The sequence below is a fragment of the Diabrotica undecimpunctata genome, unplaced genomic scaffold (genome assembly GCF_040954645.1).
Source record: "Diabrotica undecimpunctata isolate CICGRU unplaced genomic scaffold, icDiaUnde3 ctg00002541.1, whole genome shotgun sequence".
Taxonomy (NCBI): Eukaryota; Metazoa; Arthropoda; class Insecta; order Coleoptera; family Chrysomelidae; genus Diabrotica; species Diabrotica undecimpunctata.
Genome location: NW_027313750.1, coordinates 1 through 19,791, shown reverse-complemented (window position 1 = coordinate 19,791; position 19,791 = coordinate 1). Strand labels below are relative to the sequence as shown.

The 19,791-nt window shown below is 34.4% G+C and overlaps 1 protein-coding gene across 1 annotated transcript; it reads left to right on the top strand.

Moving 5' to 3' along the window:
* Window positions 1-207: 207 nt before the first annotated feature.
* LOC140432009 ((11Z)-hexadec-11-enoyl-CoA conjugase-like) lies at window positions 208-19,415 on the top strand. Its single transcript, XM_072519872.1, has 4 exons — window positions 208-440; window positions 3,773-4,109; window positions 10,615-10,797; window positions 18,869-19,415. Exons 1-4 carry the CDS (start codon window positions 224-226, stop codon window positions 19,242-19,244), a joined length of 1,113 nt encoding a protein of 370 aa, XP_072375973.1. The 5' UTR covers window positions 208-223; the 3' UTR covers window positions 19,245-19,415.
* Window positions 19,416-19,791: the final 376 nt, after the last annotated feature.

The following is a 19,791-nucleotide window of genomic DNA, read 5'->3' as shown; positions in this document are numbered from 1 at the left end:
ACGCGCTATCTCAGAGTATGAATATCGTATGTATATATGTACAAAAAAATGATAAATCAGTTCCTTTACACGGACGTGTAAGGCAGGTTTTAGACCGCCCAACCAAAACCTAGTTGGTATCGAGAATATGAACATATATGATCGATAGGGTCCAAGTACTATATGATATATTATATTATAATTTTATTTATTAGGTTATTTTTTTGATTAGTTTTAGTTTGAAATGGCTCCTTTACCTGATGATTCTGTACAAGCAACACCTCTACCAAACAATTTTCCACAAGAACACCCAAAAGCCATTTATTCAGATGGAAAAGGACCAATCAAGCAAGATCTAGTTTGGTACAATATAATTAGAACTATTTTTTACCATATAATAGCACTGTTTGGTGTTTGGAAACTTGTTACCTTACAAGTCATGTGGCAAACTTTTCTATTTGGTAAGTTCGCTCTCTCCATATTTTATCTAAATTTCCACAATATTCTATTAGAATTAGAATTCTTCACAATTCTAAGAATTTTTTAGACAAAATTGTATTACTACAGTACAAATAGTGTTAGCTTGTTATTGAAGTCATCACATAAGGAATGCACGTTAGGACTGTGTACTCAAAACTTATAAAATATATAAAAACTTCATTATGATTTTCATATTAACTTATATACTCCAGTCGTCAGAGACGGAAATGCCACTGAACCTATAAAAATCATACAAACAACCACTTTGGGACCACAAAAAAAATGCAAGAAGTTTACCAATTTTACTCCCGGGCTTCCTCCTAAAACCCCTGCCGTAGGAGGCTAAAAACGCAACAAAACCGATTTACCTAGAATCTGTACGACTTCACGACCTGTTGAGCTTTGTAAATAAATTTGAAGCTTTAAAGCTGTCTAAAATAATATTATACTTTTCATGGAATGTTGTTTATCGATGTAGAAAGATTTGCAATAAAATCCTCTATACATTGTAACGAAAAATAAGCTCAAGGTGATCAAAAAAGAGAAGAGGGGCAAGAATAAGCCGATCGCACACAAGATCAATACGTTCTCGTTGCTCAGAATCGGAGCGTAATTGTAATGGGTAAAAATATATTTGCAAGAAATACTGAATATAGCTAAACTGCAAAAGGTGGGCGCCAATAATATTCCTAACTCGAGAGTAATAAAGGACTCAAATTTTTCAGAAAATATATAAAAAAAAATAAAAAAGCAAAACTACTAAAATTGACATGCTTACCTAGATATTGCAAAAAATATATCTTAAATAGAATAAAATTATCAACAAAATGTTAAACGTCAAAAAATGTATTTGTTCATAATAAAAAAAAAAGATAAATAACAACTTCAACAATTTAAAAGCTTAACGCTCGTAGATTTCCGTCCTCGACCAAATTAAAATAAACGATTATTCAAATGGTAAACTAATTGCTACTTAAAACTTTAACATTGATAAATAAAGAGCTTTGGACTGCAATCTGTCAAATCAGAAAAAGCTTTTTGGTGCTATTATAATATTATTCATTACGAAATTTAATCATATTATATACCCTTAATATAAATTTTCTAAATGAAATATTTACGCAAAGAATTCTCGAAATTTTAGGTCAATGAATCTAAGTTTATTCAAACTTACAGCATGTGTTTGTGGCAAAAAAAAATCAATAACAAACGCAATGACCCTTAGGTCGAATCGCTTTCTTACTTCGTCGGTAAAAACACGATAGTGAACGATTATTATTGACATATTGACAGAACATCGCTCCGTAGTAGTAGCAGTGCATTAAAACTGCAAAGATTGATAAAGAAAGTGCAGAAAGAACTGTAAGAGGATAAGAAAATCTTTTTATATTTTATGTTTAAAACATAAGAATAAACAAAACTTACCGCTTAAATGAGGAGACCTCCTAGAAAAATTCGCAGAAGACCCAGAACTAGTTGTCACCAACACATTCTTCCAATTACCACCTCGCAAGCTGTACACGTACAAATCCCCTCAAGACAGACCCGGGAGAATTATTAGCAATCAAATAGACTACATTTTAGTAAATAAAAGATTCCGAAACAGCTTTACATCTGTCAAGACATCCTGGAGCAGACTTGGAGACAGACCACGTTCCACTGGTGGGAGTATTTCGAGTAAAACTCAAAACAGTGCAGAAAAGGAAAGCACAATCATACGACCTTCGTATGCTGAAAGACCTTGATATAAGGATGAGAGTCCAAGCCACTTTAAACGAGCAAGTGACTGCAATTAGAGACGAATCGAACGAAGCACAAACAATCAAACATATTACAGAAATAGTGCAAAATATAAAGGGTAAACACTTAAAGACAGATAGATTAATAAAGAAAAAATCATGGATGACAGATAAGATCCTGAAACTAATGGGCGAGATAAGAGAAGTCAAAAATGACCCAGACAAATATAAAAACATAAATATATTAATAAGAAGGAAAATCAGAGAAGCGAAAGAAAAATAAGCAAGAGAAAGATGCGAAGAAATTGAGACTCTGCAGTCAAAGTACAATAGTCACAATGTACATAAGAAAGTTAAAGAACTCACAGGAGGATTAAGACGAAGGCAGAAAGAAAATATAACTGATTCTGACGGAAACATCATCTTGGACAAACAGAGTAAAATAAGAACGTGGAAAGAATATCTAGAAAAACTATTTGAATACCAAAGAGGTAACATCTTTGAGCTAGAAGAAGAGGTAAATGATGGACCAAGAATATTACAGCAGCAAGTTTACTCCGCAATAACACAGTTAAATGATGGCAAAGCGGCAGGCCCTGATAATATACAAGCAGAACTACTTAAACTAATAGACAACGAAACAATAGCAATAATCGCAAAGATATTCACCAACATATACAACTGGAGAAATACCAAGAGAATAAATCTACAAGCTGTGTGAAAGTCAAATTTCCTCCAATCAGTTCGGGTTCACAAATGCTGTTGGTACTAGAGAGGCTTTGTTCTCAGTAAAAGTTTTATTCCAAAGATGCAGACACGTCAACTGCGACGTATACGCATGTCTGGTTGACTACGAGAAAGCGTTTGATCGAGTACAGCACGCCAAGATGAAGAAGAAGAACATTTTGGTTAAAGAACCTCAGAAGCTGGTTCAATACAACATCTGTGCAGCTTTTCCGCACTGCTGCAGATAAGATAAAGATTGCCATGATGATCGCCAACATTCGTAACGGATAGGCACATCAAGAAGAAGAACATCTCTTAAATGTGAGTTCTCCTTCACATAACAGTGTTTAAAAAAAGTAATTATTTAACGTCACCATCCATCGCAACAATAAAACTAATAATACCTCAAAACTCGGCGTTTGGGTTTTATATATACCCTATTGCTAGATTGAATGATAATATAGATATTTTAAATGGGTATTTAAAAAAGGAATCAGTTCAGTTTATAATAGGCAGTTTAAAACTTAAAAAAAAGTCACAGTCTACGAGGTATTATTAGTACAGTACAATTTAAATTTTAAGGGTTAAATAATAAAACGCTTCTAAATCCAAGCTTGGTACCGGCAGTGACAGCTGAGCAGCTAGCCAATCGATCCATCAACTACACCAGGCAGAGTTATTATGAACGGTTTAAAAAACAATTATTGGTGGATCTTATATTATTCAGCTTAAATTAAAGTAGTACGTTTTTAACAAAAAATATTAAAGCTTAACATCTTTTATGGATTATTTTTCAATACCTTTATCCTGTTAATTATTGCTCTCTTAACTACCCCTTTTATTTTTAGCTGTGGTAGTTTACTTCTTCACTCTTATTGGGGTGACAGGTGGTGCCCATCGTCTATGGTCTCACCGAGCGTATAAGGTTACACTTCCACTAAAACTGTTCATCATGTTTATATTTACTGTCTCCTACCAGGATACCATCTACAGTTGGGCAAGGAATCATAGGTTACATCACAAATATACCGATACTGATGCTGATCCCCATAACTCAACGAGAGGATTCATCTTTTGTCATATTGGATGGTTACATGTTAGAAAACATCCCGATGTTATAAGTAAAGGAAAGACTATTGATTTGAGTGATATTGAAGGCGATCGACTAGTGATGCTACAAAAAAAGTAAGAAACAATTATACCGGAACTCAACCTAACCTAACCTAACCCAACCTTTTTTTCTCTCTCTGCGAACCTTGTTAGTAGTTCCTGCTCCGGTTATTAAAAATCCGATATATTGATGTTTATTTCCGGTATAGTCTAGCAAGACTAACCAATCTTTTCTTTTTGCTGCCACTTCCTGTGTAACCATGGTAATATGAATGTACGTATCAGTACCTCTCCTTAGGAATGTGTGTTCCAGACGGGTGTTCAGTACTACTAAATCCAAAGTACCCACCCAATCAGATAATGTTCTACCGTGCATATCGATGATAAGGGACCCCCACTCCGCTACTTTTGCGTTGAAAGCACCATGCATTCTCCTCTCATACTCATCACCTCCTCCATGATCTTATCTATCTTCATCTTATAATTACCCACCGTTATATTAGAAGAGAGATAGCAGTACACTAGCTGCAATTCCTAAATCCGGACGATCATATACCCTTCCTTTTCCTTTATTTCATATAATCGCAGCTTCCTGTTACAGATTACTCTGAGATAGCGCGTAGTCGCATCCACAAACCAGCCTTTTCTCTTAACCGCTGTTGGGTTTGGCTTAGCCGTAACGAGTATGTCTATGTTCTTTTCCCTTGCAGCAGCCTCGGCCAGATGATGGGACAATCTAGCCGTTCCCACACTTGTTTGGAGTATCCTCAACTCCTGACTTGTATTTTCCGTATTTGACCTCGGACCTTGGAATCGAATGCTTCTGTTTTTATATACTATAGCCTATTGTGCTTATCCTTGATCAGACAGTTGAACCCAGGACACCTCCTCAACTTTGCTACATGGCCAGGTATATTACAATTAAGACCTATGGTTTTTTTCTTGCATTCAGTAGCCAAATGACCTTCCGGTATATGTAACATGTTCACTCTTACTGCTCAGATTGTGTGTTTTTATGATTGCGTTCCTAAAGGTGAAAAAGTCGGTAGTTTCTTCTTGTAAGTTGCTTATCTGTTTAGCAAATCTTGCTTTGTTGAATTCGAGTGTCTTTCTGCCGTTCTTAGTTGTGATCTTTATGCCAATTTTAAATACGATGTATCTGTGTAGGGTAAAGATGCTCTTATCTAGCACATCTTAACTTGTAACTTTTTTGGCAAAGATATTCTATGCTAAGGTAATATCTATGTGACTTCGTAATGCACCTATTTCAAAGGTGTATTTACCAATATTGACCACTGCCAGGTCTGTCGATGAAATCTATTATATTTCCCACTATGTTTCCCTTCTATATTTCCCACTTGTCCTTTCTTGGGGACCCCCATGGAATGGATTTGGCGTCTACATCGCCAACGATCATAAAGTGCTTTGCTGTAATTGACACCTCGAAGATATTTTCTACCTTGTCTGTGTTGTGTAGTGTTTATATTCGGTGATATATAACAGGCTAATATTGGCATTTTGTTCATTTTCGCGTGTATCCGGTCCTGTGCCACCTAGGTCCTTTCGATGTTTACGTGCAGTGTCTTAAGTCCTTTTAACCCGATCGAAGCTATTTTAAGTCTATATCACTAGCTATTAGATTACCTGGTAAGGGATGTTTCCTTAATTTACTCGACTATATCAATTATGACACTAGCCTGAGAGGATAGTGCCTGAGAGGTGGAAGATGTTGATGCTTCCCCATCCGGGGTGGAGGATGGTGGAGTGGGTGGACGATAGGGTGTTTTCATCAGGGTCAGGTCCACCGCAGCGTTGCCACACAGCGACGTGGACTGGTCACTAGTATTGAGTTTGACGCTCCATTAAAGTTCCTCGGCAGAGGGAGATGGATCTATGAGCCTCACGGTCGGGTTTGCTTGGTTGGCTTCCGTTGGATGTTCGTCTATCTCTATGTCGGTGGTCTCCATTGTTGGGGAGAGTGGTATATTAAAGGGGGAGGACCTCAATGTTTCTATTTTGGTTTGCTTGCCTTGCCCTTAGGAGGGCCTCACGAAAAGCCTCACACTTATCACAAAAAAAACATATTTAAATAACTATATATAAACATAACTATATATAAACTAAATAAACATAAACTGTGGTCAATTTTCAGAACGATTTAACAGAAACTGAAAAAGTCGAATCCAAAATTCTAGACCGTGTGCGAGCACTTACGTTCTAAATTTTGCTGCGAGTAATCGAATGTTAAACTAAGCTCAGGTGATTTATAAATACATTATTTACCAATGAAATTGAAAAGACTAAGAGAGGAGAAAGGGAAAAATCCGGCAAAGTTGAGTGAGTAACGCTTTTTTGGATTTTGAGTCCTTAAAGAATAAGGTTGTGGAGATTAGACTAGAAATGTTTTCGTGTAAGGAGCAAACAGTTTGAATAGTCTAAAGAGAGTGTCGTATTCCATAAATAGTTTACAGGTGTGTACTTTGTAAGTACATTTTGTTGTATACATTGGATAAGAGACGAAAGAAATTCATTAAGTTAAAGACAATAAATTATCATATTATTAACGGTTTATCGTACAGAAAATTTTATGTTAAGTATTTTTAACTAATTTGTGGACATATTCAAACAGGAAAAATTATAAACTATTGCTCTAATGTTATTACGCTTACCTTTGGTCGGCCACAGGAGGCTCACAGTTCCCCCTTGTTGTTTTGTTTTATTTGTTTATTAATGACTTAATTCATAAATTAAAATACACAGATGCGATAATGTTTGCAGATGATTTCCAACGCTTTAAAAGAGTTAATAGAATGTTAGATATTGATTTGATCCAGGATGATAATAAAATATCAGTAAAAGCCGCTAATATGTTGGGATTTGGCTATAACGCTTAGTAGTTTAAGTGTAATATTAGTAGGATGTAAGACACTTAAGCGCATTTTGACCTTTGACATCCACGGATTAAATCGTACCATAGCCTTTGATGGTGTTTAGGTCGTCTCTGCTGTTATTCAGAGCATCTCTAATAGTGTTCTGATCATTTCTCATGGTGTTCAGAAAATTTAAATAGAAACAACATCTGAGATGAACTAAACACCATCAGAAACGATAGTTTTGTTTAATCCGCAGCAGTCAAAGGTCAAAGTGGGCTCAAGTGCCTGAACTTCTACTTTATTTTTTAAATATTTATCTACAAAATCATGAAAAAAGTAAGTCACCCATCAAATTGGAAAATATAACCGTCTAACTTTTGCTTTTAATAACACCTCGCTATTTTTTTAACTGTTCCTTTTTTTAAATATGATTTATGCAGTGAAAATCAAAACGTCAAACAACAATTATTTTTCTTATTTTTATGTAGACATGACTCTGTCTATTTTTCAATGTGTCTTCAGTAAGTTGTCATTCCATCGTTTTCGTGGTCTTCTTACTGATCGTCTTCCTATTGGGGAACCGTCTCTTGCCATCTTTACTACTCTATTTGTTGTCATTCGGCTTATAGGATCGTTCCATTCTACTCTTGTATTTATTACCAAGTTTTTGATGTTCTTCACCTTGCATCTACGTCGTATATCTGTACTTCTAGCTCTGCCCCATAGTGTTTTACTATCAATTTTCTTAAGTGTTTTTATCTCTCTGTTGTTTCTAACATTCTTTTTGTCTCCTATGTGTCAGGTCGTGTTTCTGCCGCGTATGGCATTAGTGGTCTGATGACTGTTTTGTAAATTTTGCCTTTCATTTCTTTCCCGATATATTTATTTCTCCATATTGTTTTATTCAGGCAACCTGCGGCTCTGTTTGCTCTACTAACTTGATCTTCCACTTCTGTTTCGAGCTTTTTGTAGCTAGATAATGTGATGCCTAGATATTCAAACTCCATTACATGTTCTATTATCAGACCTTCCAGCTCCAATTTATACCTTAATAAATTTGCTATTATAACCATGCATTTCGTCTTTTTATGTGAAATTAACATGTTATATTAAATTGGTGCAGCATACGTTGGTAGTCATCTTCATTCTGAGAGAGTATTGCGTCTACATAGCAAATTATTCTATGCCGTTTTTCTCCCATTTGGTATCATTTAGTTCTTACTTTTTTATTATATCATCCATAATCTTATTGCAAAAACTAATATTGCACTGCAAGACCAGACGCATGAAGAAACAGCGTAATGATATCAGTGTTCCACCAAAAAAGGAGATAAAGAAGACCCCAACAAATATAAAGGTATAAATCTACTGAACACCGCACTTAAGCTTACCACAAAAGTTCTAGCCAACAAAATCAATAAACTAACAACTTTATCAGACGAACAATGAAGATTCAGATCCAGAAGATTCTGCGTAGACGCCGTATTTGTACTTTACATGTACATGCTACATTTGTAAGGCAAATTATACAAAAGGCCATCAAGTACTATGTACCAGTATATCTATGTTTTATAGACCTGACAAAGGCTTTCGATCGCATCCAAGTCGAAGACGCCTTACGCATACTGTATAATTGAAAAGAACCAATCAATATTATACAAACCATTGAAAACATCTACTTCCATAATCGAATACAGGCAAAGAGAAATGGAAAACCAATACAGTGTATACCAGTACACAGCGGAGTCAGACAGGGCGACTCGTTAAGCCCACTCCACTTTAATAACTTCTCTTTATAACAGCCAAAAAATACAATATGATCATATCAGCAGAAAAAACCAAATTTATGACATCTAAATACCCACTACGTATAAAATCGAAATTGATGGGAAAATAATAAAGCAGAAAGCAAAGTTTAGATATCTGGAAATAGATATAAATAGTTATAGAGATGTTGAAGAAAAAGTACGACAATAAAGTTTAAAAGCAAATAAAGCGGCGGGATCCCTTAATGACACAATCTGGAAGAATAAAAACCTAAGACAAAACACAAAAACAAAAATCCATAAAGCAGCAATTAGGCCTATATTAACATACACGACGGAGACTGACACATCTAAAACAAGACGACACTCTGAGATAGCGCGTATGGAAATACTTCGGCGAAAAGTCTGTTGGATAGGGAGAGAAGCAAAGAGAAGAGCATGCAATATAGAAGACATAAACGGATCGGTGACAAAACAAAAACAGAAGTAAAACGAACATATTAGTAGAATGGCAGAGGATACGATAGCACGAATAGAACAAGATAAGTCACCAAATGGATGAAGAAGTATTGACAGACCAAAAAAAAAAAAGATGGTGCGATAATTTAAACAATTTAGTAGGGGAAATATTGAAAAAGAAACAGGCTTTAAAGCCTACATATAAAAAGAAAGGAGCAGAAGAAGATCGATAATCAGGTTGAACGGTAGCGGGCTTAGACAATCTACCTGTCTTATCCCATTGCCAGCTTCAATAGGGTCAGTTTTTTTTACTTTTTGTCATTTTATTTTTATTGTGTTGTTTTGGTAGATATTTTCAATCGTTTTTAAAAGTCCTTTAATTAGCCCCGATCAAATGCCTTCTTAAGGTCCACAAAACATAAATATGCCGGTTTATTGTATTCTAGTAATTTCTCCTGCACTTGACTCATTATAAATATAGCGTCGTTTTATGATCTTTCTGACCTAAAACCTTGTTGTTTTTCTGCTAGTGTTATAATTTCATTTAATTTATTTGTTATACGTTCTTTGTTAGTTTCCATTAAGAGTAGATTGAGCATTTCATCAGTGAAAAACAATCTCAGTGAAATTATAGGTTCATCAGTAATTCGTTGAGTGGCATATCTGGTGGGATCTGGTACAAGATTTAGTATATTGATGGATCTAAACAATATACAACGCAATTAGTAAAACCCACAAATTTAGTAAGAAAATATGTCGTAGCACTTGAGCCACCACTTACCTTACACGTGACTGACGTGACGGATATTTGTTCTTAACTGTCCCATCGCGAGCAGTATATTGTAAATCTTCTTGTTCTAGAACTTCTATTTCATTTTCCGAATTTTCGCATTCATCTTTGTCATCATCAACCGTAGATACATGGTCTTTTTCAGAAAATTCTTTATCTACTAACTCTTAATCACTAGTAACGGTTTCTAAATTGGTAGATTAATCTTCCTCATCTTCCATCCTTATTGTTCCATCATCATCATCTTCAAAACAGATGTGTTTCTTTCATTTCAAAGAAAACCAAACTGATATTGCAAAACACAAATACGTTAAATTGTATATAAACCTTATCTTAAGGATATCATGAAACACTACGTCTCAAATTTACGATATATTAAATATAAACATTTGAATTTTACTACTGAGTCTAGGCGTAAGAGACAATACAAAGGTTAAGAAAACAGACTTTTGTAGTACGTTTCATACAATATGACGTATTTTGTCTTTGTTAAGGACTCATCAGACCTTAGAAGGTATAGGTCCTTAAGAAAGACTAAGAGAAAAAAACGCCGGCATGTAAGCCAATTTCATACTTTTCTGGACCGCTCCCTCTCTATAAGAGATTGATTAAACAGTAACTTTCAAAATTATCTCAAAATTAACTACTACATTGTGACTGTTCAATTAATTAATAAACTGTTTTTTTTTCAGATATTATAATCCAATTGCACCTTTAGTGGCAATGGTTTTACCCACTTTTATTCCGTATTACTTCTGGGGAGAAACATTATCGATTTCTTTCTTAGTGAACGTGCTCCGATTACTGCTTGGCTTCCATGCAACATTTGCTATTAACAGTTTTGCTCATCTTTATGGAACCAAACCGTATGATCGGTAAGTATATATTTTCAAAAACCCTTATAAAATACTAATATAATAATATAATATATAATATAATACTATATAATATATATATATATATATATATATATATATATATATATATATATATATATATATTGTTGTGGTATTTAAAATTGAAGAGTAAAAATATTAAATGTACGATGAAATCAATATTTCAGAGATTATAGAAAGTAAAAATACTCCGAACTGCCTGGAATTAACCAAAGGTAATCTTAGTCATAAATAATCTTTTGTATAAATATACCAAGTGGATAGTGCGAGTACAATGAATAGAAGTTAACGATGGTTTTTTCCCATAAGCCATAAAGTGTTCCGTAATCCGGGTTTGCGCCATGAACAGGACAATAAAAATAGTTAATAAGTTAATGGTTTTTCGGAATCTGTAAATACCCAGTAGAAATTAAGTGTCCTTGTAGAAATAATATGAATTAGAAAAGTTTGTAGGTATTTCTGATTTTATGTGGGGAGTGGTATGCAAATTTCTGATTGGCCGAGAATTTGGAAAGTGGTGAGATAGGTGTGTATAATGAGAGGTTGGATGGATGGATAGAGGAGATGAGAGAAGGTAGTTAGTTCCAGTTTCTTAAAGTGAATGGTTGGGTTTCAAGGTGGTCTCCAGGGGTAGTAAGTAATAAAAAATAAGTTGTGAGTTGGTGAAGTCAGTGTATCTGACCGTAGTTGATCTCTTACAAATTTGTAAGTAAACTTTTCCTACTTGTATTTTACGTATCGTTGTTTATTTCGGAACGAGAAATTAAGTTTGGAGAGAGGAAAAGAGGCTGGCATCATTGGAAAGGTACGTGCATTCGAAGGAGAGCATTGAAGACACTAAATTGCAATATCTTGTTTGATATTGCCAATAACATAGGAGGTTGCTGAGAACTGATAGTTAATTTTGCATAGAACGAGGAATTGGACAACTCAAGGTAGAGGAAGCGTTTTAACGAGAGAAACATTCATAATATATTCAATTTGAGAATTTTGGGTCAAATAATATTATATCATATTAGTAACGTGTAAATAAATTGTTGATAGTCGAAGGAGATCAAATTTGTTCTGAGAGGGGACACGGAGCTGTGGAGAGAATTGGATAATTGAATAATGACGATTTTCATAAGCTTGCATTGCTCCAAGAATACCATTTGGTGGAGGCTCGGTCATGGCTTGGGGAGATGTATCTTCCAACTTCCGCACAGAATTACCCTTCATCGAAAATGGGTCCTTAACTGTACGAAGGTACATTAGGGAGATTCTGGAAGAACATGTTATGCCCACCATGGCAGGGATTGGAGAAGACGCCGTTTTTATGCAGGTCAACGCGCGACCGCACGTTGCCGGGATCAGTATGCAACTTGGACGAGGTTACCCTGGCCAGCTAGATCTCCGGACCTGAATCCCATGAAACATCTCTGGGACGATTTGAAAAAACGTATTCAAACCCATACACTTCCTCCTAACAACGCACAGGAGCTTAAGGATCTGTTAGTGAGAGAGTGGAATAACATGCCTCAACATGTAATCCGGAGAAAAATTGAGAATATGCCCCGTCGTTTGCAAGAGTTTATTAGAGCAAGGGGAGGCAATACACGATATTAGTCATTGAAATTCCACTGATGTTTTACCACGTTGTGCATTTTTCATTTTTTCTTTCGTAAGTCTGTCTGTCTGTTTTTTAACAATTTGGTTTGTTTTCTGCTTTTTCAATAAAAACAATAAAAAAAACCGTTTTTTTTTTCAAAGCAAACATTGATGACAAATAAAAAATACATAGCCAAAAAAAAGGTTATTACTGCACCAGAGGCAAAAATATTTAAGAAACTTGAAATTTTCAAGATGACCCGGATTTTATAATCGCGAGTGTACATATAAAAATTCACTAAGTTATTAAATTTATTTATTCACTAAGCTATTAAATTTATAATATCAAAACTGTAACCTATATGTAGTAATTACAGAACTTTTTTGGACAGCAAAACCGGTCTCAAGGACCGGTGCGACCAGAGTATAATTTATCACGCGAAAAAGTAGGGTTAGATGCAAGAGTACGTGTCTTTTTTTTAAATCCAACTTCTTGGTTTTTTGTCTTTTATCACTTTTAACTTTTTAAGTAAACAAACAGCTAATGCTGATTATAAGTCGTCTTCGTTGTCCATCGTTGCTCAATAACAATCTGCACTGTACTAGTAGTATAGACAAATTTATGCATGAGACTTATGCATTTAGACCGTGAAAATGAATGCAAATTATTCAGTTTAATTTGCACAAATTGGCATACACGAGGAGATCAACATAACCTTCTCGTAGAGGAAAATCAAGAGATCAAAATATGTGATAACTACAAATACCTAGGAGTAAAAATCACTCAAGACGGAAAATTAGATGCAGCCATTAAGGAACGAAATACACAGGGAAGGAAAGGCATAGCCTTACTAAACAGCGTACTGTGGGATAAAAACATCTCCAAAGACAACAAAAGAAGAATATACAACACCATAATAAAAAGTATCACAACATATGGATGCGAAGTGTGGCCCCTAAAAGACAGATCAGAGAAAATGCTTAGAGCAACAGAAATGGACTTCTGGCGCCGCTCGGCGGGAATCTCCAGACGCGACAGAATAACAAACGAGAGAGTCCGAGAAATCATGGGGGTTACACATAATATTGTTGATGACATCAAAACGACACAACTCAGATGGTACGGACACGTAAGGAGAATGCCGGAGAATAGAATACCAAGACAAATTCTTGAATGGCAACCAAGAGGTAGGCGAAGACCAGGAAGGCCTAGAAGAAGTTGGAGAGAAGGAGTTGATAAAGAAATCAGAGAAAGAGAACTGGAAGACGATCTATGGAACGATAGAATGAGATGGAGATTGGAAATCGGAAGACGTCGAAGAACGTTGTAAACCGAAATTATATATAGGCATACACGTGTGGGTGGTGAATTATCTTAAAGGGCAAAATTAAAGTAACGTTAAGAGATAGGGTAAGCAAAACAAACCGTAACATTTGCGAACGGCTGCTCAGAGTTAATTTGGAGAACTGGGTCATGGATAAGTGAATGAAACAATGGGATTGGATTGGATCTAATTGGATCTCAATGATTGGATTCATTGGATCTTCACCAGTTGAATTTAAGAAAATTGCAATTTTAGTTTCGTCATCTTTATTACTGGCGTTAGATAAATAGAGAAACTAATATTGAACTTCTCATAATTTTGACTTGTGTGTTGATTGAACACAATATTTTTTGGTGCCTTGGCGGACTCCATTTTATAGGTTCCTTACAACTGAATTCTAATTTATGGTTCTTATAGACCTGACACCATGTATTAGATTTATTATGGTCATGTAATGACACACACATTAACTTTTATATTTTATTAAGTGTATTCACAACGTGTTCGTCCTATAACCTATGTTCTATATGCTAACCTAGTCCATACTTTCACCTTCACCTAGTGCTGCCAACCAACCTAAGCTATATCATACAGAGGTTACCCTTTTTCTAAAAAAAAAAACAAAGTAAAACAAGATCTGTTATGAATAGTTATTTACCAAATGTCTCAAAAAAAGTAAAGCTAGCTGTCAGATGTCAATATTAAATTTTAAAACTGAGAACAATTCATCTGACAGCTAGGCCACACCCTAACATCTACAATTTTAATTATTACAATTTCTTAATCAGCTATGAAAGCAATTATTATTAGAAAAGGTTTATTTTTCCTTTAAAAGTTCAACAAAAAAAGTTACCTAGATTTCACTAAAATTTCTTTAAAATTTCTGGGGTTAGGAACTGGACTTACACTGCAAACCAAACAAATGCACCTCCAAACTGCGGAAATATTGTCAAACGGCTTAGGACAAACAAAATGAGGCTGGAAATTATTCACTGGGAAGCAAAATTAGACAGTTGGCTTCATAAAAACGGGAATACAACTGGACACAATGGCAACATGTGGTTATCCTTCAAAGTTGTTGTAAACGCCACAAATCTCTTAGATACTTAGAAACTTAGAATCAGTGGTTACTCTTTCAAAACTGACACATTACATTAAGTATAAATCACTTTTTCAGCACAAATTTGCCGGTTCTTAACGCCGACACTCGCCTGCGTCTGTTCTATTTAAAGATTCTCCCAAACCTGACTTTGACTTCACAATAAGAAATATGCAACATTTTTTTCAGCTGCTCACTAACTAATTAGCGATAAAAACGAATAACGAAAAAATATTTGCGAATTTGAAGAAAATTCGGACTAACACGGACACCAACTGCCTTTGACAGTGGTTCCAGCGAAAGTGATGTAATTCTCTTCCCCGCAAACGCTTCTCAGCAATCTAAGTGGATGTTTATTTCAGGCGAAAACTTTAAAATGTGTTTATTATAAACTCCAGCAATACAAAAAGATTGAAAATACTGTTTCGGTGTTTTAACCGTTCGGTGTGTTCGGTGTCATACGGGGTGACTTTAATGCATACGAAAGAATATAAAAATGCTACAACGCGGCCCAGTAATTAAACCAATACTCTAAATCGTTAAAAAAATCCAAGTCCCATAGAATTGGTTAACTATTCGTTATCCAAAATTAGTATTTATGAATTTTAATATAGGCAACAATTAAATACATGAATATAGTAATTTCGAAAGTATTTTATCAACTCATATCGATTTTATTAATACCGTAAGTGCCGATATTAACATTATTTTAATGAGCATTAGTATAAAGTACGAATTTTATTATTCAAATTATTGTAAAATATGTATACCTTTACGTTTTACTAATTGTTGCTGCTTAAAAACAAAATCGTATTTGAAAATAATTCTGTCTTTTAATTTCTCTATTTGGTTTATAGAGAGTGGCGTACTAGACATGTTTAAAATGTTTATATCTTTATTTGGGGTATGTCTTAACTTCTTACTGCATGATTTTTTTATTTTTTATAAAAAAATCTATGATTACAAACTTGACTTCAAGATTGTGGTAATAATATAAAAAAAAAATGCTACTTGGTTAGTTTTTTTTATTTTTTTTGTATGTCATATATATGGCACACTATGCATTAAATCAAGATTCAACAGATAAAATTTTAATAAAAAAAAATGGCACTGAATAATTATTATTATTATTAATAACTTACTAGTTATAATAATTATTCAGTGTGAAAGTTTTAAAAACAATTTCTATCTTTATTAAAGCATAGAAAAAACATTAAACTTCTCGCATTTTATAAAGCTTTTTGAACCAAAGGGATATTTGCAACTTTGTCTTTCACTATACCATAATGGACGATGACCAATAATCTTGCATTGGAATATCGATTGCTGGACCTGCATAAATACTCTGCTACTATAATTTTGAAATCTGCCAGAGTTATTATGCTCATTGTCATTTCTTCAAAGAATCCACGCATTGACAGTGACAGATTGAATCCAGGAGATGTACGCCCCCCATATACGTAAATCGTTACAACTTTTGGACATGGCACCGTTATCTGAGTCTTATCCTTTTTCGAAAATAGTTTAACTTTAACTTTTGGCATACTCCCAGCATATGTTGATGAAATGTGAGGACACTTTTCAAGATCAGAGGTTAATCAGAGCGACTTCATTATAATACACAAGACATGAATTACGGTTAGATAGGTGGGCAACAAATAGGTACACATACAAAGGAAATATCCATTCAAACGATCAAAATTTTCATTCACACCTTTAATTTAATTTTTTGTAGAAATATAATCAATTTAAAAATGTTTGTATTATCTTCATTTAATACTACATTTAAATTTAATAGCGTCTTTAAACCTGCTTTTAGCAATTCTTGAAGCAGCCACGTAATTGTATTGACATGTAAGGGATAGTTAATAATATGTGATTTAGTTATACTAGTTCGACAGACTAGACCAGTTAGATGTAAACAGAGGCATAAAATCAACTCTGAGATAGCGCGTTAATCATATTAAAGAAATATGCAAATAACTACAAGAACACGCCGACCGTCAAGAATCTAGAGAACTGTTTGCCAAAGTAAATACTTAACTAAAGAGTTTAAACCACAAACGCAGATAATTAAAGATATCTTGAGAACGATCATCACCAATCCAGATAGCATAGCAGCGAGATGAAAACAATATTGTGAAATGTTGTTTCATAGTGACCATGAAGACGTGAATCCAGAAGAAATAAATGACGAAAAGGAACCACATATTTTAAAATCGGAAATAGAAACAGGAATAAAAAAATTAAAAACTGAAAAATCTCAAGGAGAAGACGGAATCACGAGGGAAGCACTTAAAGAAATGGAAGACATGAACATGAAGAACAATGGAATTAAAGTAATGTTCAAACTGTGTAATGAAATCTGGAATACAGGACAATGGCCAGATGATTGGTGTAAGCTCACTTTCATACCCATTTATAAGAAAGGCTCACCAACTGACTGTAATAACTACCGCACTATAGCCCTGATATCCCACGTAAGTAAAGTTCTGCTAACTATAATTAACGATAGATTAAAATCAATACTTCTACCACAGATCCCACAAGAACAATGTGGATTTGTCCCTGGAAGAGGCACACGAGAACAAATTCTCAATCTCAGACAAATTACAGAAAAATCTAGGAAATTACATCTAGAAACATATTTGTGCATTGTCGACTACTCGAAAGCGTTCGATAATGTAAAGTGGCATTAAATGTGGGGAATACAGAGAGAAATGGGTACCCCCGAACATCTAATATACCTACTGAAGCAACTGTATATCAAAAACACAGCAAACGTAAAAGTCAACAACATATATTCCGATAATTTTAGACTAAAAGCCGGTATTCGTCAAGGATGTATTATCTCTCCCACGTTATTCAATATATATAGCGAACACATCATGCGCATAGTATTCGACGGATGGCAAGGAGGAATATCAGTCGAACGCCGAAAAATCAGCAATCTTCGCTATGCTGACGACACTTTAGTACTAGCATCACCAAGAAATGACGTTGAATACATCATGAATAGACTAAATACTATTAGTCGTGAATATGGACTTAAAATTAATGTACAGAAGAACAAGGTAATGGTAATCTATCTAATTAGAAATAACCAGCCGGAAATACGAAAAGTAGCGGGGTTTGAAGTGGTAAGCCGTTTCAACTACTTAGGTTCTGTTATCACAAATAATGGTGGATGCTAAGAAGAGGACACATCGCATAAATGTCTCAATATTGACAGAACTGGACATCAATACTAGGCTTACCACAATCATCAACCAAAATATATTGAGGTACTTTGGACACATTACCAGACGAATGGAAGGCATGGAGAGGTTGGTTGTTGAAGGCAAGGTAGATGATAAAAGAATCCGAGGAAGATTGCCACTCCGATGGTAAGACCAAATAAAGGTGGTCACACCAAGAACATTGTATTTCTACTTAGTGTAACGTCTGTCTTATTTAATTTTAATATGCTGTTTTACATATATGCAAGGAGATCACATGTGTTGGATTCTTCAATCAATATAGTGGGTTCTTTGGTGGATTTTTAGCTATTGAATCCGCAATACTATTACCCAATATATCTGAATGGCCATTAACCCATACAAATTTAACATCATATGATAAAGCTGATAATTTTAATACCTGTTGAAACATTTTTGATATGAATATATTACTGTTAATTGTGACTTTAAAGTTTTGTAAGGTATTTAATACTAATTATGAATCAGTACACATGACAATTTTGTTCCACTGGTTTTCACAATACTATTCAAGATCTTTATATACAGCACATACTTCAGCAGAAATGATGCTGGATTGATTATTTAAAGTAAATGCTTTGTTAGTCTTCATTTTTGGTTCAAAGTAAGCACTGCTTCTACATTTTGACCCATCTGAATAGATTGCAATGTAATTTGAATAGTTACGTAAAATCTCCTTGAAGTTTTCCAAGAATAAGAATGTATCAATACAGCTTTTCTCTTTTTTTTATTTTTTTACCTGTGTATAATATTTATAATTAAATATTAATATTTTATTTTAGCACTATAAATCCAAGAGAGAGCAAAGTTTTAAAAGCCATCGCCATTGGAGAAGGTTGGCACAACTACCACCATACCTTTCCATGGGACTACAGGGCTGCCGAATTTTCAAACTACTTTTTGAACTTAACTACTACCTTTCTGGATTTTTGGGCTTTCTTCGGACAAGCATACGATCTAAAGATAGCATCCGAAGACATGATTAGAAAGCGAGTTGCAAGAACAGGAGACGGATCATGGAAAGATGTTAAAGGCAAAGGGATTTTGAATGCTCCTAATGAAACTACAAGCCACAACTTTTACGAAGATTGTGTTTGGGGTTGGGGTGACAAAGATATGAAAGAAGAGGATATCCAAGATGTGACGAAAAGTCAATAGAATAGAATAAAATAGTCATATACTAGTCAGATCCGACCATAATTTTTTTTTTTCATCCATGTGAACACTGTAGGCCTATTGGCGAATCATAGAAAAGCTTACTTTTGTCATTATAAAAAAATACTGTAACGTATCACATGCCAAATAAAATAATTAAAGAATAAGTTTTTATTTGTCGTTTTTTTTTTTGTAATAATATACAGATTTGTTTCTTGTGAAAAGTAGTATTTTATTGGATATTTGTAGTATTTTACTGGATATTTATACTAGAAATTACAAACCAGTCAATACAAAAAATATCGAATCTCTATAATAATATTAATAGAATATAATGATCCCCAAAATGTCAACATAATATTGCGACTTCCTGGCACTTGTCTATATCACCAGATCTGCGTAGGTATCTAAAAATACAAACTTAAAAATCAGCTACGATCTGCAGAATTAACAGTATGTCAATTATAATTCTTAAATTCATACAGAGCAGCTCAGTTATTCCGAAATTCTCAGTCTCCCGCTAAAATATATCATACTCTGAGATAGCGCG